The sequence below is a fragment of the Podarcis tiliguerta genome (assembly GCF_965153285.1).
Source record: "Podarcis tiliguerta genome assembly, chromosome: 1".
NCBI lineage: Eukaryota > Metazoa > Chordata > Lepidosauria > Squamata > Lacertidae > Podarcis > Podarcis tiliguerta.
Window position 1 is genome coordinate 57,222,209 of NC_139534.1, and position 21,656 is coordinate 57,243,864.

At 45.7% G+C, this 21,656-nt stretch overlaps 1 protein-coding gene across 1 annotated transcript; it reads right to left on the bottom strand.

The window, feature by feature from the left end:
* Window positions 1–484: 484 nt before the first annotated feature.
* On the bottom strand, window positions 485–21,390 carry LOC310666368 (acyl-CoA (8-3)-desaturase-like). Its single transcript, XM_083417075.1, has 12 exons — window positions 20,312–21,390; window positions 10,613–10,723; window positions 10,134–10,331; window positions 9,649–9,750; window positions 8,473–8,601; window positions 7,976–8,036; window positions 6,773–6,849; window positions 5,485–5,582; window positions 4,179–4,275; window positions 2,116–2,195; window positions 1,558–1,683; window positions 485–669 (listed from the first exon to the last, which is right to left on the bottom strand). Exons 1-12 carry the CDS (start codon window positions 20,537–20,539, stop codon window positions 618–620), a joined length of 1,359 nt encoding a protein of 452 aa, XP_083273201.1. The 5' UTR covers window positions 20,540–21,390; the 3' UTR covers window positions 485–617.
* Between the last annotated feature and the right edge of the window lie 266 nt (window positions 21,391–21,656).

A 21,656-nucleotide genomic window follows, 5' to 3' on the forward strand; every position in this document is an offset into this window, starting at 1 on the left:
AAACTTTGTGGCCTGGTAGTTGTTCATTATGCAATATCAAGAAAGGGACACTGAGCTCACCTCTCCAGTGCACTAGAAACACATACATGGTCCACAATCCAGTTTAGGTAATTTGTGTGTAGTAGGCTTCCTATTGTGTAAACCAGGTGTTGAAAAAATGCATAAACCTTACAGCAGAGGTGCAGAACGTTTTTTGGATCAGGAGCTACCTACTCATCCAGGTAAATGGCACATGACTGGTGACAATGGGCTTAAGCATACAGAATTTTTACCTGGATTGGGTCTTCAGAGAATCAGCATATGACATCTCAAATCATTCAAAGAAAAGAAGCCCTTTAAAAGATCTTGTGCACAGTCTTTTCCTTCAGATGCATATACCCCCACCCCCTTTCTTCCTTTCACTGTATGGCAGCTCATTGGGGACCTTGTTAACAACTTTTACTTCCAGGTTCAAAGGGAGATGTACAAAATAGGGAAAGCATGGTATCAGACATAAATTTTATTATAAATAGGAAACAATGAAACACTGGGAGTTGGAAAAACGTTCAAGGCAATCTGCTGGTCCAAGGCATCTGTGGAGACATCGTGAATGAATCTGTTTTCTGTAAAGGCAGTACTTATTTATGCAAATAGGCATCCAACCAGAGCTCTCCAGAATCCTTCAGGGAACTGCAGTGAGAGAAAGGGTGGGGTAGGAGAAAACTAATTAAGTGTTGTGGAAAAGAAAGGGTAAGATGCCAGAGATACAATCAAGTTAAATAGAGAGGCAGGAATCTGGGTAAAGATCAAGAAAGCAGAATTCTGTAGCTCAGCAGTAGTCAACCTTTTTTTGCCACTAGAGCTGTATGCAATTCCCCAATGGCCATGAGCCAGCCACAAGCCCGCTGCAGGAATGGTGAAAGGGGGTGTGGCGGCTACTTATTTTAATTTCAAAATTTACAAATCACCCTATATTTAAAAAAATACCTGAGGGATGCACAGGAATAGTAAACACAAGTAATAAAAAACAAAGTTGGAAACCATGAAAGCAACCTGAATTAAATGCTGCAGAAATGACTAATTCAGGAAGGCCTGGGAAAAGGCTGCTGAAACAATGAAAACGATGCTTCCAAGTCATACTTTGTTGTGTTATTTCTGGAAATGCACCTTTTCCTTTAAAACGGTTGAGCAGTTTGTGCAGTGGGTGCTGGCCAGCCCCTGCCAATTGCTACCAGTTGTGTCTTCTGCGGGGGGAGGCAGCCCTCTGCCACTGAGGGTGCTGCAGAAACAGAAATGGGTGCCCCAGTGTTTTGTCAGAACTTGGGAGACACTGGAGCAGACTGGAGCATTCTGGAAGCATTACAGCATTCTCCATCTGACTTGACAGCAGTGGCTTGGCAAAATATCTGCAAAAGCAGTGCCAGTAAAATTTAATGGGAACAGTGGGATGCTAAAAGCTGCTTGGCCGGTCTGATCATGCCACTGGTTTATCCACCCCTGCAGAAAATGAGAGTAAGCTGCCTTATCTTCCCACCGCACATCTGTATCTTTATGCCACATTTCTCCTTTGATACATACCGTAAAATATCTGCAAAGGCTGTCAGCAGGGGCTTGCACTTGTATTCAATGCCATGTTTGGCACACAGAGACTTCACCAGAGGGACCACCTTCCAGTAGTTGTGCCGGGGCATCGTAGGGAAGAGACTGGCGGGGGAAACCAAAACAATTCTGCCTCAAGTTCTGCTAATCACATTTGGTGTAGAAATCATAGACAAGGCAGTCATCCAGAAAACCAAACAATAGAAAAATTGCTTCACATACTCGACGTTTGTTCTTCCTACGGAGAATCACACAGCATGAAAAGCATTCCTAGGATGTGTTGGCTTGGATCCAAAGAAGTTTCACACAACTGGCTCAGCATGTCTACTTGCACAAGGCAGCGCGCTGATTTCTCTTGTGTTCCCTTTCCCAGTGTAGCCTCTCCCACCACGTCCCACTTCACACTACTCCAGAGAGTCCTGCATCCCTAGGGAGTTGCTTTTCAAGTGGCAGTAGGGTAAGAGCCAGAAAAGCCCCATTGTGTGAGCAGGGTTCCACTCACCTACATACAACCCAGAGAAAGCACTTCTTACTTACTGGTGTTCAATCTGGAAATTCAAGTGCCCAGTAAACCAGTCGTTGAACCAGGAATGCTCAACGTTACATGTCGCCTGGAGCTGAAATAACAAGTGGGTGGATGTTGAAGCACTTGACAGCTTTCTCTCTCTCCTGGTATGACGGCTATGGGTTGCATTCAGCCAAGTCATTGTGCAAGTTGAGGAACTTCTACTCAATGCAAAAGAACTTTCTCTCTCCCCACCACATCCCTCCCAATGCGCCCCGAGTTCCCCCTCAACCCTCAAGAGCAGATTTGGCAGTGGGGTACAGAGGGAGAAAGGGGCAGGGAAATGCTGTTGTGTGAGCAGAAGTTTTGCTTGCGCAACGACCTTGTTGGATTCAACCCTAAGTTACTACCAAATCCCTCCCATAGTTAGCAAAGTAGACTAGATGTCAGCACCACATTCTTGCAATCCTCACGTTACCAAAGAGCCTACAGTGGGTCACATGTCTGCCATGTTGCCCATTCCCCACTTTTCACTGTTACAACCCTCAGACCCAACTAGAGACTGTTCTTCAGAAGGGAAGGGATGCTGTGGCCATCTGCTTCATTAGCCCTTCTGGGTTACTGGGGAGAACTGCTGCTACACTGTGATACTGTGGTGGGCAACTGTTATGGACAGTGGGAAATTTAGTGATGCTCCTCTCTGAAGCATGTTGGGATTCCAAGATTGATTGTGAGGAGCAAAGAAGGTGGGTTTGTCTCGTTTCACTTGATTCTTTTTGGCAGCTTTTACTCCAGTCCTAGCAGGAGCCAGGAGATGCCCTGCTCTGGTCCCAAGAAGGCTCACCCTCTCATTTTGGGTGATTGTCAAATGACGACAGAATACTGATGATAAGAACACAATGACACAAATGTGTTTGTGAGTGTTGCAACGCCAGCATTTGCTGAAGTGAGCAGTCACAGTATGTGGAAGGATTGGATTACTTTTTAAAACAAACAGGACTACAGCTGGGTCCTAATTCTACCGGGGGGGGGGGGGGGGGATGAAAAGCCATTTTTTAAATTTCTCAGCCTAATACATTGTTTCTCCCCCTTATTAAAAAGAGCTTATTTGATTGTTACAGCACAATCAACAATAATTTTTATGTTATGTATCTGTGTTTTTCTATTGTAAGCCGCTCTGTGATCCTCTGTGAACATCTTCTCTAGATGTTCCTCATTCTCTCAAGGGCATGTTTCTGGTCCCTCTTGCTACCAGCTACTCTCCATGCTCTTTGTTTCCTTCTGCTTGCTTCTTAAATACTTGCAGGGTTCTTTCTGCCTCCCCTCTGCCCCTAAGCCATACTCTAAGCCCAGGGATGGGGAACCTGTAACCTCTCCAGATGTTGCCGGACTACAACTAACATCATTCCTGACCAGTGGCCAAAAAGGCTAAGGCTGGTAGGAGTTGGAGGGCAGGCCCACACCATACATTTAAAGCACACCCAAGGCATATAGCATCATCCAAAGACTCATGAGAAATGCAATTTGCTAAGGTTGACATTAAGGAGGAAGGATTACCGTTCCCAGGATACTTTGGGGGAAGTCATGGGTTTTAAATGTGCATTGGATGTGCTTTAAATGTATGATGTGAATCTGCCCAGAGTCTGGTGACATCCTTAAGGACCACGGATTCCCCATCCCCAGAATCAACTTGCTCCTACTAACTCCTTGTTGTTCTCTCCTGCTTCTTTACCGCCCCCGTCTACTCACTTAAAGAACTGCATCTTTGCTGCATCTCCAGCTCCCATGATTCCCTAGTCTAGTTGAGTCCACTAAAGCAGCAGTGGGGAACCCGTGACCCCATCAGATATTGTTGAACTACAACTCCCATGAGCCTTAGCCAGCATGGACAGTGCTAATGACAGTCCAGCAGCATCTGAACGGCCACAAGACGCCTCCTTATCTGAACCATTGTCTGCTTTTCCTCCAGTTTCCTGATAAACATCCAGGGCAGCATCTTGGTCAACTTGAATTAGAACCCAGAATGATCTTTTGAGAGGATATAGAGCAGTCCCATGTATAGCCATACAGTTGCTAGAGTAAAAAAAAAAATTACCTGGCTGGACACCCAGTCCAAGTTCTTGTCATAATCTATAATCATGGGTATGTGATTCATTTGGGAGACCCAGACAAACCAGGAGCTTTCCAAGATTCTGCATGGGGAAATAGAGTAGTAATACAGTAGAAAGCGTAATTCACTAATCCAATCATATTGGGAAAATGCTTTTTTTTTTTTTAAAGCCTTGTGTGAAATCTGGTGTCTTGCACAAAAATCTGACTCCCTGAAAACATCACACTCATTTTCCTGTGTTTTCAAACTGAACTGAAAAGGTGGCTTTCACATTATTTTATTTATAAAGCCACAAGCAGAAAAAACTAAAAGTGAATAGACGGTCCCATAGCAGCAAGCAAACCTTTCCCATCTCTGCTCAACTCATAATTGCAATGCAGCTCTGAACTCTCTTCCCATTCTGTCATTTTTAGGAAAGACAATCTTCAGCAGATATTGTGAGCAACTCAGTAGAAAACATTGCAAGCAGAACTTCCTGACCCCGCCCTCCAAAATAACCCCAGTAAGGCACAGTCAGACACAGAAAAGTGTTCATCACCGGAGGAATGGAATCCAATCAGCCCTGCTGGCTTACTAGCTTACTAGGCTCTCTCAGAGTCTCAGTGTTTAACTTTTTACTTGTAATATGCCAAGAGAAAACAATTTCTTTTAGAAAAGTACAGTAACTTACAGCTAACTTTGAAAATTCATTTTAATCAAAGGACCAGATAGGAAACATAGTATTCAATAAAACAAGGCGTTTGCAGGCTTTTTCAATGGTGTTTCAAATATATGCGATTTCACTTAAACCCACGGTGCCTTGGAACATAAATTAGGAGTTGCCTGCATACAAAACAAAAGGGTTGGAGTGTGTGTGTCGTATGTTTGTTTGGCTTGCCTTGCGGCCTCAGTGCACATAGGGACAGCTTCAAAAATAAGGAGCATCTTGTGCACATTTGTATTTCAATAAAGGCCTATCTTTTCACTGGGAGCCTGCATCCTTATCCTGGGTGCCTGGGAAGGATACCTGTTCTTGTCTAGGAACCTCATTTTGAATTTCATTAGAAGCATTTGGGGATGCTTCTAATGCCTGTCTTGCTATTTTGCAGACTTCTTGTAGGACTGAAGTCCACAAAGGGTTGAATTTTGGGGCATTTCCACCACAGAAATATAGATGGCCCACCAAGCCAGCTGAAGTTGGTCATGGTGAAGTCCAATTTAACTAAAAGGATAAGTCAGCCAACGCAAGCTCAAGTCCCATTGCTTTGAGTAAATTTAGTTGAATCGGGAGGGGTTTTGTGCTGTACAATACCTGACCAAAAAGAAGAATATAAGAAGACTCTTTATTTCTAGAAAACACCCATAGACGATGAAGAATCGGATGAAGAAGCTCAGCATGCAGGCAATATCCTAACAAAAGGAAGAAGCTGTCAGAATGGAAAAAGCTTAGTTCACATTGTTATTGTCCCCTACAATCCTTTACCCCAGAGATGCAACAGAAAGTTTTGCTGATAGGCCTTGTGGTTGAAACAAGACTGTGATTGAAGTACTTAAGCTAACATAACATAATGTCATTTAACCAATGTTGAGCAGAAACTGCTTTTTTTTGTTTGTTTAAAGAAACTTTATCAATTTTTAAAATAAAGATAAATATAGATGAAATACAAACATCATTAAAAATACTGATACAAAAAGAAAACAAAGGGGAATGAGAATAGATAGAATGGAGGGGAAGGAAAGGGAAGATAATACTCTACATTATTTCATGCAATGTATCCTTTTATAATCACAATCCAAGGCACTGAGATATCTTTTTATCCCAATCTTCTAAAATATATCCTCCCCACAAACTTAACTGAATTATTGGGAGTCTATTGTCTATACAGTATATATAGACAGGGTCTATTGTCAAAAGTACAGTGGTACCTGGGTTTAAGAACTTAATTTGTTCTGGAGGTCCGTTCTTAACCTGAAACTGTTCTTAACCTGAGGTACCACTTTAACTAATGGGGCCTCCCACCGCCACGCGATTTCTGTTCTCATCCTGAAGCAAAGTTCTTAACCCGAGGTACTATTTCTGGGTTAGCAGTCTGTAACCTGAAGCATCTGTAACCCAAGGTACCACTGTATAGACCAAATAGCATAAAAATTATCTTATTTAGATTCTCCTCTACTTACTTTTCTTTGAAATGTGAGATGCACAGAGAGAGCTAGATCCCACAGTCTACCATACCAATAATCAACTGAAGGATGTGAGCAAGATTTCCATTGACTAACTATTGGCTTTCTTGACATTGTTAGTAACAGAAAGACCAGTGTCTTATAAGATACTCTGGGATTTGTATTCCTTTCTATTGAAAGCAAGGCCAAGGCTGGCTCTAGCATTAGTGATTGCTCTATAATTTGAGAGATAATGGTAATAATATTTTTTTTATTTATATGCTGCTCATCTGACTGGGATGCTCCAGCCATTCTGAACGGCTACCAACAAAATATTAAAACACAAAATGCCTCAGAACACCCAAGAAGCCAGCCAGCCAGGAATACGAGTGAGCGCTCTTCTGTTGCTTCATCTGTAACTCAGATAATGCAATACTTACCACCCAGTAATTCTTCTTGAAAGCAACGTAGAAGGTATGATATTGGAAGAAGGTAGGGAACAACAGTGGAGGCAACGCTGATGAAGATAGCAAAAGAAAGATGCCTTAGCCACGTAATTAAAATACAAAATATGTAAAATAAACCAGATGTACTGGGAAGAAGATAGTGCAAGCGGATAATTTAGGTGTGGCTACTTAAGAATGCCTTAAGTTTTACTACAGTTACAAGTAACAGGGTACAGGATATTATGGACTGCAGGCTGGATCTGGGCTAACTGTTCCCGCAGAGATCAAAGTGGATAATTTGATATTATGGACTGCGGGCTGGATCTGGACTAACTGTTCTTGCAGAGATCAAAGCGGCTTAAACTTAGTGAAAACTAACTTGTCCCACTGATTTGAATGGAACTAAGCCACCATTAATTTAGTTTGAATCCAACCATATGATCCCATTAACTGGGAAGACGAACTCATTCCTGTAGGATTCCCCTACAGTCTGTCCTGTGCTTCCAAGCTCCACTGTAGCATAATGGTGGCCTACAAGGTGTTAGGGTCCAGGCATGGCATGCAAATACACATTACAGGGGTGAAACACTGCTCTGGCAGGAACTTCTATCCACAGGGAATATGAGAATGCTGTGGAGTGACGGGTCAAGTAGAACAGAGGTGCACAGCACTGTCCACCTGCTGGGCACAGGGTTTTTGCAGATGTAGCCGCTACACACTATCATGTGCCCATGACCACGATGGTACCATAATAATTCACCGTAAGCCAACGGACTCCACTAACTCCCATGGCATTGCAGGAAGTTAGTCATACTTCCATATGAACCTACCCAGAGCCTGAATTATCTTCTGAGGCCCTCCTTCGTTTGCCTCCTCCTCGAGAAGTCCGGAGGGTGGCAACATGAGAACAGGCCTTCTCTGCAGTGGACCCCTGTCTGTGGAATGCTCTCCCCAGGGAAGTTCACCTGGCGCCTTCATTTTACACCTTTAGGCACCAGGCAAAAAACATTCCTTTTTAACCAGGCCTTTGGTTGACCTGATTGACATCCCGATACCCTTTTAAAATGTGGCTCTTTTGGGGGGGGTGTTATTGGGTTATTGTTTTTATTTTATATATTGTGATCTTTTCTATGAGCCGCCCTGAGACTGCTGGGTATAGGGTGGTATATAAATTCAAACAAGAACAGCAACACTTACTGAAGGAGAAGTACTTGTGCTGGTGGTTGTAAGGCATATACTTTGTCTTCTTTACCCCAAGCTGTGAAAGCAAATCAGGTCAGATTTTGATAAAAATGGCCCTACAGAAGGGGGAGCCTGCAACTCCTCGTATGTTGCCGTCCTGTAATTTTCATTGCCATTGGCCATATTGACTGGGGCTGATGAGAGCTGGAGTCCAACAACATGTGAATGGCCACAAGTTCCCCATCCCAGCCATACAGGCACCTTGACACTTCCCTGAATGCAACCATATCATTATTACATAGACTTCTTGCCAGTCAACATAAATTTAGTTCCCTGGATTCCCAACCCCACCCCAAAATATCAAGTGGCATGTATTATTTGTTGGTGTGGGGTTTTTTAAGGTAGAAATCTGGCGACCACACATACAGCTACACTACAAATAGGTAGCGCATAGGAAGAAATAGGAAGCATTTGTTGTTTTCTGAAGGGCATGAGAGCAACATGAAACTTGCCTCCACAGAGAGGGTCTTCCCCAAAGCAAACAAGGCAGGGTGAATGTCGACGTCCGGGTCCTTGCTGTGGCAATTGGGTTTTGCGTGATGTTGTGAGTGCAGAAGAGTCCACCAGTTGGCCGATGCTCCCTGTTGAAAGGAAGGTCAGAGAAGAAGTCAATTCTACAGCACAGCTAAAGGTAAAAAACCAAGGAGATCACTGCACTGTAGATTTTGTTGATATTTTCTCACCGTCCCATTGCAAGAATCTCCTGATCTGATGTTTTGAGAAAGGAGGGGGCGGAAACTGCTCCTCTACTCTTCCGCTCCTGCCTGACTGCCTGACTCCGTGTGGAGACAGTCTTATCTATGTAGTGACTAGATGGCTGAGTGGGAGATGTTACACGCATGCAAGCCAGTAGTTCTTTAGTTTGTAGTAGCTATCAGAAATAAATGGAGTTATGCTTCACAGCTAGCTTCCGCGTTGTTTATACTCTGCATGAGTCTGGTGCTCACAATGCACAGCTGTGAGTCCAGTGCACTGGGACCTGTTTTCCAGGATTGGAAGATCTCTGAAAGTGCTCCAGTCGCCTAGCCCAGTCAGGGAAGAACCAGTTACTGAGCCCAGTTGCTGCACATCGGCTGAAAGGCGTACTGACAGATTTATGCCACATTAAGAGTCAGTCCCTCTTCGTAGGAAGTCCTAGGAACTCTGGTCCTGTCGAGGGGAGCAGGGAGACTAATAAGAGGATTCTAGGCACCTTTGCTGCAGCACACAGGGTTCATTTAGACAGCACTGAGGAACGTGTGGTCCTTCGGATGCCGTTGGAACTGCAACTCCCCTGAGCTCCAGCCAGCACAGCCAATGGTCAGGGAAGGGGGCAGTGGTAGCTCAGTAACAGCTGAAGGCCAAAAGTTCCCCATCCCGGCTTTAGGGGAAGCCAAGACAGTTCCCCTGGTATAAAACTGATTTGTTTGTAGTATATATGCACCCACCATGCAATGGGAGGGTTGTTGGCAGGCTTTTGGGAACAAATATCCACAAAGAACTAGCACATTCCCCCCCCCACCTCCCTTTTAGTGTATTATGCACATTGTCCAAAAATATGGTAGCTTGATTTTCAGATCATCAATCCAGATCTCTTACCCTTCCCACCCTTCTCAAAAAAATAAAAGTTTTCAAAAACAAGCACTTACAAGAAGATGGCACATCACAAATTTGTGAAGCAGGTGGTTCCACTTGGGCTTCTGGAAGACGGAAAGGTGCCCCAAATCATGTTGGAACCATGAAGCCTGGACCTGGAAGGCAAAGGAGATTGCTTAGAACAATGGCCTGCCTATCATTTGAAAGGCTTTTGGGGTCCCTTCTGCATCATTTAATTCAAAAGAAGCCATCATGTCATTGCATGTGGTAGCTCTAGAGTAATCTGTGTGCCATGCATACTACTTGGGTAAATGCAGGCATGAATTTCTGAATAATACCCATACAACTCATAAATCGCCGAGGATAAGCAAACATCTCACTGCATAGGACTGGCATTGCACCCATTAATGCTGGGAGTGACAAAAATCCCAGTGATAAAGATGACCTCTAGAATGAGCACTGGCTTCACCAGGGTAGTAGAAGATGACCAAGGAAGCGGGTTTCAGGTGCTTAGAACAGAAGGAGCAAGACAACTTACGTGGGACATTGTGCAAAGTGCTAGAGAGACAATGAAGGGCAGTAAAGAGGTTCCAAAATACAAGAAGTTGAGCCAGGATGCAGCATCCAAGAGCAGGATGTGAAGGAACAACGCCATGAAAAAGTAAGTGTTGGGCTTCAGGAGTCCCATCTTCTCTATAGTGGTGCGCAGCTCACGGAAGTCCATGATGAGTGATTCCTGTGAAGAATAAATTTTAAAATGACAGCTGCCTCTACTCTAGGAATTGTTGGAGTAGCCTGCGCCCTTAGGAGCAGTAAGGGGAGGGTGTGACCAGAGTTTTAATGTCTAATTCTCTCAGGGCTTCTCCCCTTCTATCAGCCCGTTGCCACCATTTACAGGTTCAGACCAGCGCGTGGCATCCTCCTTTAAGCACTCCAGAATGCACATAACATGAATGGAGGGAAACCTTACTTCTTCTTGGGTTCACATCTCACATCCAGGGGTTAGGAGAGACTTACATTTTTGCTGGGTTCCAAACTGGATTGATCTGGTGCCAACTCCCCAATCAGCAGGGGGTTCAAATACTTCTTCACCAATGACTTGTCGACATGGAACGCTTCAAAGGCATCCTACAAGTCCACAGGGGGGAAAGAAGGGAAGGCAAAACCAATACCAGGAAATATTGAGTGAGGCCATTGTGTGCCCTGCTCCCCGGTGCTGCTACCAGCCCCCCAATTCCTCTGGCAATGTTCCTCTTAAAGGAATGTGCGGGTTTATCAAAAGTAAAACAACAGATGAGGAGTTTGTGGGATAACTGGCAGACGGGTGGTGTGTATTGAGCTCATCCTCAACCATCTGTTGAGGATGCCCTAGCTCTGGATGTCCTGCACTGAGCAGGGAGTTGGACTACACGAGCCTACAAGACACAGACACACACACACAGACAATGTGATTCTATGAAAAGGAGACTCAATCATGAAACAGCGGAAGTAAAACAAAGGAAGCTCTCTTACACTGGTGGTCTGATTCAGTTGGTTAGAACATGGTGCTGATAACACCAAGGTTGCAGGTTTGATCCCTGTATGGACCAGCTGCATATTCCTGCATTGCAGGGGGTTGGACTAGATGATCCTCAGGGTCCCTTCCAACTCTATGATTCTATGAATTCTATGGGGTCCTTGGTCCATTTAGCTCAGCAGAGCCAACTCATTCTAGCTTTGCTCCCATTCTTTTCACCACAGAGTTCTACAGGGACAACAGAAATGGAGGAGGAAGAGGAGGAAGTTGACAAACCTGGACCAGCTGCAGGAAAGAAAGGCAGGGGGCAACTGGCTGGGGGCAGACTTAGACTGGTAGGCCAGTGCACTAGCTGCTCTAATGGGCCAGCACTTACAGATTGCTTCCCACTGAAAATCCTGAAGCCATTTACACACATTAAACAATATAAAGTAACTGTACAAAACAAATGTGCAATTACTTTTAATAAATTGTACTAAATAAAATGAATTTAACAATACAATATCACTGGCTGTTGCCCAAATGCCCAGGAAAACAAAAATGTATTTGCCTGGCGGCAAAGTAGTAAGAAGCTGGGTGCAGCGCAGGCCTCCCAAGGGAAAGCACTCCACCCTATGAGAACCAACCTCTGAATAGACAGGCATAAGATTGCGCAGTTGAGTTTCATGCGCAATAGCATGCATAAATAGCTCTAGGTTACCGTTTGCTTTTATTGAAGTCTCAGTCATTTCGAAATATCAGTAAACATCTTGTTGTGCAAAAGGAATTTGTCACAGTGCATTTCAAGTTCTGTCGTTAGGCAAGTGTGAAAAACTGGGAAGGGGCAAAGCAGGGATTTCCACTTCTCCACATTCCCCACCCCCAAAAAGATGAAGATGCAGCTACAAGGTGGGTGTTTTGGGTGAATAATCTCCCTTTGGGGCTAGCAATTCATTGCAAAACTTGTGAACGATGACAGCTATCAGGCAAGGTATGCATGAACCTATCATTTGAATGCAGTTAATGAGCATCTACAAATATGAGCAGGCGAAAGAGATGCTAAAAGAACTAGAGTTGAACTCATGGGAAGGAATAGGGCAGTCTGGAGATACCGCAAATGTATGGCTGGGCAGGGAACCTGTTCTTCAAATAAAGACAGTGGAAAAAATGAAGGGATGAATAGCTAGAAGGAAAGATTGAGAAATATATTAAAAATTTGGACTGGGAAGAACAGTAGAAACGCTGATATCTATTAATTAGCTCAAAAGTAAATGGCTGAAATCATGAGACACAGACATTTGGAATTACACCTGACTGTCCTATGCTGCCTATACTCTTGTTTAAATTCCATGTTTATTGAAACTGCTGAGATCAGGATGTTTACTGCTTTACTTTGAGTCAGGGGGGCTAAAGCACAGAATGAGCTCAGACTTACAAAAGAGATTAAAATTAATTTTTAGAGCTTTCTTTGGCTATGTTTGAAACACGAGGAAGAACAAGCAAGTAGCAGGTCTTCTGCACGGAGAAATGCTATTGAGTGACAGAGAGAAGGCAGAAATGCTCAACATCTACTTTGCCTCTGTCTTTATCCAAAAGTAAAGCAGTGCCCAACCTGGTAATAACAAAATAAATTATAAAAGGATGGAGCTGCAGCTCAAGATAGGAAAAGAGAACTCTGGGCTACTTTAAATGAATTTAAATCCCCAGGGCCTGATGAGCTGCATGCAAGGGTACTAAAGGAGCTTGTGGATGCAATCCCAGAGCCTCTGTCTATAATCTTTCAGAATTATCAGAAGTCCCTTGAAATATACTCAGAGTCGCAAAGTGATTTCATGCTCTTTATTCAGCGCATAGTGGTGAGGAGGAATGAATGGAAGTCCCCTCAAAGTATCTGCTTTATATACATTATTTACACAATGGGCTGCACATGATTGGCTAATTCTGGAATTCTACTGTAAACCAATCAGGCTGTGGATTCACTTATATCTGGAGCATGATTGGGTGGTTCCTGCAAACCAATCATACTGCTGCATTGTTCTAGGACCAATCAGACTGCTGCATTCTGAATCCTATTGTTCTAGGACCAATCAGACTGCTGCAATTTGGATCCTATTGTTCTAGGACCAATCAGACTGCTGCAGTTTGGATCCTATTCAACTCAGTACATAACATCCCTGCTGACTGAAGGCAGGCAAATATTATTCCCCATCTTCAAAAGGCAGGGGGGCAGGGAGAAAAGACCCAGAGAAGACCACTGAGTTTGACAGAGATAGCAGGGAAGGTCCTTGAACATATAATTAAATGGTCAGTCTGTGAGCGCTTAGAAAAGGATGCTGTGATTACCAAGAAGCAACACAGGATTAGATCTTCGAAATGGGATTAACACAATCCCATTTGTGTAATGGGAAATTAGTCATAGACATGAACGAGCATTTCCCCAGTCTGATCATGTGCCTACATGTGCTTTCAACTCAATCCTTAGTTTATGAAAGGGACAAAGTAGTGGAGACATTATAAATCTTGCCTCCTCTGCAATTCATAGGCAAGTAAATTAGAAAAGGATGCTGTGATGGTGATGATGATGACAATTGTGTGCAGAGGAGGGCAACCAAGATGATCAAGGGTCTGGAAACCAAGCCTTATGTGGAATGGTTGAGGGAGTTGGGTACGTTTAGCCAGAAGAAGAGGAGTCTGAGAGGAGAAATGATAACCCCCTTCAAATATCTAAAGGGCTGTTACATTGAAGATGAAGCAAGCTTGTTTTCTCTTGCTCTGGAGAGTAGGACCTGAAGCAATGGATTCAAGTTGAAAGGAGATTCCAGCTTAACTTACTGATGGGAAGAGATGCTTGACTCCCTTGGAAGGTGGTGGACTCTCCTTCCTTGGAGGTTTCTAAGCAGAGGTGGGATGGCCAACTGCCATGGATGCTGTAGCTGAGATTCCTACATAGCAGGGGGTTAGACTAGATGACCCTCGGGGGTCCCTTCCAAAACTACAATTTTATGAACGGGAAACTTGCTCAATTTTATTTATATGGTTTTCTCCCTTGCTCTCTTCTTCCTTTTTTTCCATTTTCCTGTTCACTTTTAGTATGTTATCATCATCTTTTATATGCTGTTACTACTGAAATGCAATGCAAAGTTATGTGTGTATGTGTGTGTGCAGAGAGAGAGAGAGAGAGAGAGAGAGAGATGGGCTAGAATTCCAACAATGACATTGGGAGGCTCTGTTTCTATATGTGGCATTTTGCCCTGATCCTTTCAGCTACTTTTTATGGGACATTGACATGACACCATGTTGGGCTTTGCATTGGAAAGGAGCATATAAATATTAAAAATGTAAAAAAATAAAACCATCCAATCATTGTCACCCTACATTTCCCCTTTAGTTCTTCCATCTTTCTCAGACCAGAATGGCTGGTCTCCATCAGAAGACCACTGCAATCTCCACAGGTGTAAGACACCTTTATCACCATTCTTTCATCTTTTTAAAAATGTGGAGGTTTTGACATGGATAGCAATGAACCAGGAAAGAGTTCAGCACACATTCATTAGAACATTTGTGGTGAGCATCAATTTGTGACACTATTTTTTATATCTTTTAAAATATTTAAAATATTTTCTGGATATGTTCTTTTTAAACAAATGAAAGAGTTGTAGTGCTCCAACACTATCATTCTATTCTATTTTCCTTGGGGGGGGGGGATAAAATCTTAAGTCTCTTATCACCACCATTAACCAAGTTGCTAAAACACCAGTAACCAGAATTTTTTAAAAATTAGGATTGTAGTATAGTGTTATAAAAGTATAACACTATTATCGCATTTTGTGCTATACTATAAACATTATGATGGGACGCGGGTGGCGCTGTGGGTAAAACCTCAGTGCCTAGGACTTGACGATCGCATGGTCAGCAGTTCAAATCCCTGCAGCGGGGTGAGCTCCCGTTGTTCGGTCCCAGCTCCTGCCCACCTAGCAGTTTGAAAGCACCCCTAAGTGCAAGTAGATAAATAGGTACCGCCTTATAGCGGGAAGGTAAACGGCGTTTCCGTGAGGTGCGCTGGTGCAGGCTCCGGACAGTGCTGGCCCCCGGCCTCTTAAGTGAGATGGGCGCACAACCCTAGAGTCGGACACGACTGGCCCGTACGGGCAGGGGTACCTTTACCTTCACTTTATAAACATTATGGTGATATAAATCTTTAGTGCTCTACAAACACACACACACACACACACACACAGAGAGAGAGAGAGAGACAGAGAGAGACTTATGTAATAATTACAATATTTTTTCTAAAACTAATGGGTATCATAAAATGGCAGCCACCTCAAGTGTTATAGTGAATGTGTGCCAAGCTTCAAAAGATCCCACCCACAGCAGTTCTGTCACACTTCCTCCTTGTGTGGATGGGACATAGAAAGATGACAGGGTAGTGACAGAAAACATCAATCCAGAAACAGTCATAGGGTTTGTTTCAACTGCAGCACCTGCCTGAACGCCCTGCACTCTGCTAGAGGTTAAATGGAAATCCCTACATATTTTTCAGTTTGTAATGGTACTGTTGAGTTATGACACTGCAGCAATTAAATAAATCAAGAGCACGTTGCCTCTAATTAAGGTAAATGATCAAAGGTTGTGGGGTAGGGGCCAAAAGAATTTGCAGACATAGTCAAAGGTGTGCGACAGTGGGCTCACTCCTAGCACTTATTCCATCAGCGGTTGTGGGAAATACTTGAGCGCGCCCTATGGGCCGGTGCACCTTATGGGGTGAAAAATATGGTAGTTTGTTCCAGAGGAGGCATATGGTTGGCTGGAGTCCCTAAGTTAGTGGAACTCAAGTCCCATCGATTTCAATGGGAACCATGCCCATATTCCCCTTAAACCCAAACTCAGAAATGAAAAAAGCAGAAGGTAGCAGGGAATGAAAGGGAGAAAGCCCTTTGCGAGAGGCTTAAAGCAGCTTATAAACCATACATTTGAAGCACTCCCCCACCCCCAAATGATCCTGGAAACTGTAGTTTAGCCCTCACAGAGCTACAATTCCCAGTATCCTGAACAAAGTACTGTTTCCAGAATTTGGGGGGGGGGGCTTTAAATGTATGGTGTGTATGCAGCCTTTGATAGTGTCAGGGGTTCAGGAGCAGAGTCACAGGAGAGGGAGGAAATGGAGAGCGAGGAGGAGGAGTCTGAAGGAAATGTCAGCGAAGACAGCAGTCCAAGGTCTCTGAGTCTCTCCAGTGACTCGGAAGATTCACAGAAAGGGGCCCCCATGGTCAGGGCAAGGGGAGTGCCCAGGGGGGCACCTCAGGAAGAAGGGGCCAGAGGGGACTCAGAGAGTAGCAGCTGGAAATCCGGACCAGCGTCCCCCCCAGAGGGCAGTAGGGGGGAGGAGTCCCAAGCATCGGGATCAGGTGGCGCGCGGGCAGCGGGAGAACGTGAGGCAGGAGCGACCACACCCTCGTCGGTGAGCGAGGAAACGGTCATCAGGAAAGTTAAACGCGCGCGCGCGCCAAGTTCAAATGTACAGGAAGGCGGCAAGGTGGGCAGCCCGGGTAGGGAGCCAGGTCCTAAAGCCCGCCGAAGAGAGGGGGAAGAGTCAGAGGGCTCAACATCTGCTTCAGAAGAGTCCAGGAGGGAGGAGACACCGGGGGGTAGTAGGACCCAGAGGAAGAGAGAGAGAAGGAAGAGGTGGAGTAAGATTAGAGTGTTAAGCTGGTGCGCAGGGGGGGAAGACTCAGATGGAGCTTCGCCGGTCTAAAGTTCAGACGTAGAGCTGGGACGCTGAGGCTTTGAAATGGAAACTATTCTTCAATAAAGACTTTGATAATATACTATCGGCTAGCGTTGGTCCTTGGTGAGCTGGGACCCGGAGCCAGCCCTGACAGATAGTCTCACACTTCCTTATAGAAAAATGAGTTCTTACAAGTCAGTGCTTGTCACAACAAAAGAAAAAACTTTGGAAGTGGCTTGGGAAATACCTCCACAGGTTTGGTGGAGGCCAGTGGGTGCCCTGACTAACTGACAGATTATTTTGGGGCGGGGACAGGGGTTGGAACTAAAGCAAATAAATAAAAAACAATTCTATACAAAGTTGTTGTTTGGGCTTTAAAAAAACCTTTCTGGTAAGACTGTGGTTCTCAAATAGTGGCTGACGTAGCTTGAGAAAACTTTGGCATTAGAACCCATTTGGATTCTTCCTTGAAATAATTTCTGGAATGTGGTAGTCACTGGGGTACGGGGGAGGTAGAGAGAACAAACTGGATTGTGCTTGTGGCAGGATTAATTTGCAGAGCATTTTAAGTGCTGAGCAGCCACTCCTGCTGTGAAGCATGGTGACGTGGGAGCCTATTGTTAGAGAGGGCGAGGAAGGCAGCTGCTTTAGGGGGCGTTGTTGAAAGTTAGGAAATTGTCCATTATTTTGGTTTTGCAAAATTTGTTAACACTTCAGGGAGCTTTGGTGCGTGCTTTATGCAGGGAGATTACTTCAAGTTGAATTTCTAGATCTTGTTGGACACAACCCAAGCACAAATTAAGAGTAAATTACAAGGCTGCTGAACTCTAGTTTTTTGACAAGGAAAAGAGAAAATACCCAATTTCATGTTAGCTTGCTCCAGGTTCATTGGGATCATGTCCTTTGAAACAACATGCATGACTCACAACTGCAATTTGCAGCATCATTCCAGGACTCATTTTCAGCAGAGCAAAAGAGCTTCCTCTAGCCCAGTGGTGTCAAAACATTTTTCAAAGAGGGCCAGATTTGATGAAGTGAAGGGCCGTGAGGGCCGACCAAATTGCTGACCTTTTTTCAGGACTGAAGTTGTTGAGTTTTTTTAAAGGATTTTACCCCAGGAAATAAACTGCCACAGGGGCCGGATTAAACCAACCAGCAGGCCAGATTAGGCCCCCCAAACGGACTTTGGACATGCCTGGTCTAGCTTCACACATCACAGATTTGGCAGCTGAATTTCCAGGAAAAAATTGTCATGTGTTTCAAGAGATATGGGTGCATTCAAACAATGGGCGAGGGGGAAATCTTTGCATGTGGCAAGTGTGCAATGGGAATGCGTAAGTGTGGTGAGTGCTTGTGATTATGGGATGGCCATGCCTGCTTTTGCTATGGACACATCCACTGCTGGCATGTAATGTTGGGATGGGTGGGTGTGCAGGGGAAATGATCCATGTGCTAAAAAAGTTTTAACTAGTTCTGAGTCAGAGAAACACTGTCAGGCAAGCCCCCTGACTGCACTCGCTTACCAAGATAGACAGGGTAGATCTGTATGTTCACATCCAGGATCAAATCCATCTTGAAATAATGAAAGGGAGACCTCCAAAGGTCATCCATCCCACCCCCTGCAGGAAAAGGACCACTGTGGCCCCCGAGGTTGAAAACGAGTGCCTGCCTCTCACCCCTGTCGAACTTCTTGCCCTCGGGGTCGATGTCCTTCACGTCGAAGATATCCTCAAAGAGGATGCCGGCCATGGCAACGCGGGAGGAGCAGCCGCAGCTGGGGGCTCCCGACCTGCTATAGCCACGCTCGCGGAGAGCATGGAGCGCCGCTCTCCTCCCTTCGCTTCCGGCGCAGGCGCCTGGCGATGACGTCAGCAGTCTGAGGCTCAGGCGGACATGCTGGAACAGGGCAGAGGGGTGGCGGGGAAAGGGCGGCCGCGACTGGAAGGAGGAAGAGAACGAGAATAGCGGGGAGGGGAGGCGGGGTGTCCCTCAGCTGCGCACGCACACAAGTCTGCTTTGAAGCCCGAAAGAGGGCAAAAAAGATCCCGACCTTTAAACCTGCAATAAAGGGAGGGGGCGGGGCAGGAGGAATAAATATATATTTGTGTGTGTAGACTCTGGCTTGTAGGCTCCCGCGCATGCGCTGAAGAGGCGGCTTTCTTGTGTAAAAAAAAAAAAGTGAGAATAAAAGGTGAAGGCTGGCAGCCGGCGGTGGCTACACGGGCCACATGACGAGGTCTGGCGGGCCGGATTCGGCCCGCGGGCCTTGTGTTTGACACCCGTGCTCTAGCCCTAAAATGCTATAGAATGTGTTGCACTTCAGATGTTCAGATGCTGCAGCTCCGCATCCCTAGCCAAGGTGGGTAAGGCTGAAGGGAGTTAGGAGTCCACCACATCTGGAGGGTGAAAGCAGTGTGGCTTTATTAAAAGCAAACTGGCCAACGCCCAGGGCCCCACTCATTATGGGGCTACAAAAGTCCCCCTTTATAGGCAGCCTGCCATGTCTTTATCTCAGCAGCATTGCAGGCAAGCAATCCTCCCTTCATAAAAATGCAATCTGAGGGCCATCTGCTCCCTGTTAAACCAACCTCATCCACATCAGTAGCGAATATCAGCAGACATAATTGCCCAAGCAGCATCATGGGGCAACGGGAAACCAAGTATGCCTAGATCTAAACGACAACTCCCAAACAGAATTCTCACATTACAGTATAGTGGATTGCTCAACTGCTCAACTAGTGGGCAGATTTAAGCAAACAGTGCAGTTTAAAGACAGCTTCATATTTGATATTTAATCTTTGACTAAAATGGGAGATACTGAGATGATGCCCTTTAAATGGGCTGCAATGATGGATCTTTGCATCTTGAGGGAAACATTGGTTCAACAGAGCTGCTGACTTTGAGGTCAGGAGTATGTTTCGATTATACAATCACCCTCAGGAAAAATGTACAGCTTTGGCAGCCTATCAATTTATTCATAAATATAATATTCTAGGCATTTACAACAATTTATGCTTATGACCTCACATTATTCTCACTGTATCTGCAACTTTTGCATCAGATGAGAAGTCATTTTAAAAGTTCAAAATGATATATATATTACGTATAATCTGTTTTCTTCTATGTTACAAGGATGCATAGTAGGATTTAGGACTGATTTCTCCTCAGCATGAAACTGGGATAATTTTTAATTACAGTGCCTTGACTAAGGAATTTACTGCCAACGAGATAGTACTTTAATTAGGTTACTAGAGAATTGACTCCTAAATGATTTATTACCATACCATACTGTTATTTATCGACGAACGGACTATCACCCGTTCCTCAGAACCTTAATCTGAGGTACCTCAGACCTTAATCTGAGGCGCTCCGGACTCAGAGCAGAACAGAGGATTGCGGGACCGACTGACATGCAATTTCACGGGGTAGCTTCGTTATCTCTCCTCCATCACCTCCTTCACACTTTTCACACGACCCCCAACCCGCATCTCACCGTCACGTCCTCCCCAAAGTGGCTCATCAGGATCCGGGAGCCCCCGGGGTGTCTCTGGCAGAAGATGCGGACGTCGTACACTTTCCTGCCGACCACCAGCCAATTCTCTCGCTCCGGTGCTCCTAGCTTGGTGTGGGCCTGGATTTCGTCCCAGGTGAAGAGCCGCGTGGCCGAAGAGGGCGGCCGGTGCGGGACCAATTCCACGCTGGACTTCTGCTGCGGAGCCATCCCGTTCTCCGACGCCACCTGCTCAGCAGCCTCCTGCCCGCGCCGCCAAGCGCAACTCAGCCATGCCGCTTCTCCCGCGGCGGTAAGAGTGGAACACTCGGCCCGTCCTCCTCCACGTGCGATTGGCTCGTTGCTCCGTCGGACATGCCCCCTGAACCCGTCTATTGGCTGGCAGCGAACAAGCCCGGAGGCAGTTTTGTGGCGGAGCGGAGGAAGACTTGGCGCGGTTTGCAAGTCGTGGGGTGTGCGCGGGCGCGCCTTCCTTCTGGTTGCAGCCTTGGAGCGAGTCCCGCTGCGGGTTTCGAGGAGACGCCAGCGAACTCCGGCCGCTGAAGGTCCGGCCTTGGGTTCTCTTTGCCAGGCGATGCCGGGCTCGAGTCCTGCCTGGCCCTGGCGATAAAAACGCAGCCTCAATCGAGGGGCGACGAGATGCACATTCGGGTGCGAGCGGCTCTGGGCCAGCGCTTTGCCCAGAGGAGGTAGCCGCGGCCTCTGCCCCGGGCTAAGCTTTTCTCCCAGGACGGGGTGCCTGGGCGTAATCCCCCCACAGATCAAATAAAACAATAGAAATACTTAATTGACCAGTCAAGTTGGTTCTGCTCCCCCAATAATAAAAGTCCTGACCCCCCCCCAACAACCTCCCACCCCTAACAAAAATCACCCTGGCAAGCTAAAGTCTAGCTGTTCACTTTCCCGCTCTTGGGGTGACACCAGGGATGATTGCTGCTCCCCAGCAAGTAAGCAAGAGGACCACCTCCTCTGCTCCCACTTCCTCACTGCCAGAGCACGAAGCATGTGAGAGTATGCCACTGGGCCTTGCATGAAGGAGGAGGAGAAGACGATGGTGAGTTGGGTGGCTGGGTGGGTGTTAGGCTGTATACTTGAGTCCCTTCTAATTCCTGAATCCAGCAAGGATTCCATAGCCAGGCCAGCTTCTTGGTAGTGGCCCCCTAAGTATGGGCCATTAAGGTCACATAGGAAGTGGGTCTAAGCGGGGCAGGCCAATGCTGCAGGGCCATCCCACCAATTGGCTGGTAGTTAGGGGCAAAGCTGAGTTGTGCGTGAGAGCTAGAAGCAGGCTGCAGGTCTGATAGAAATGAAGCATGGCTGTGGCTAT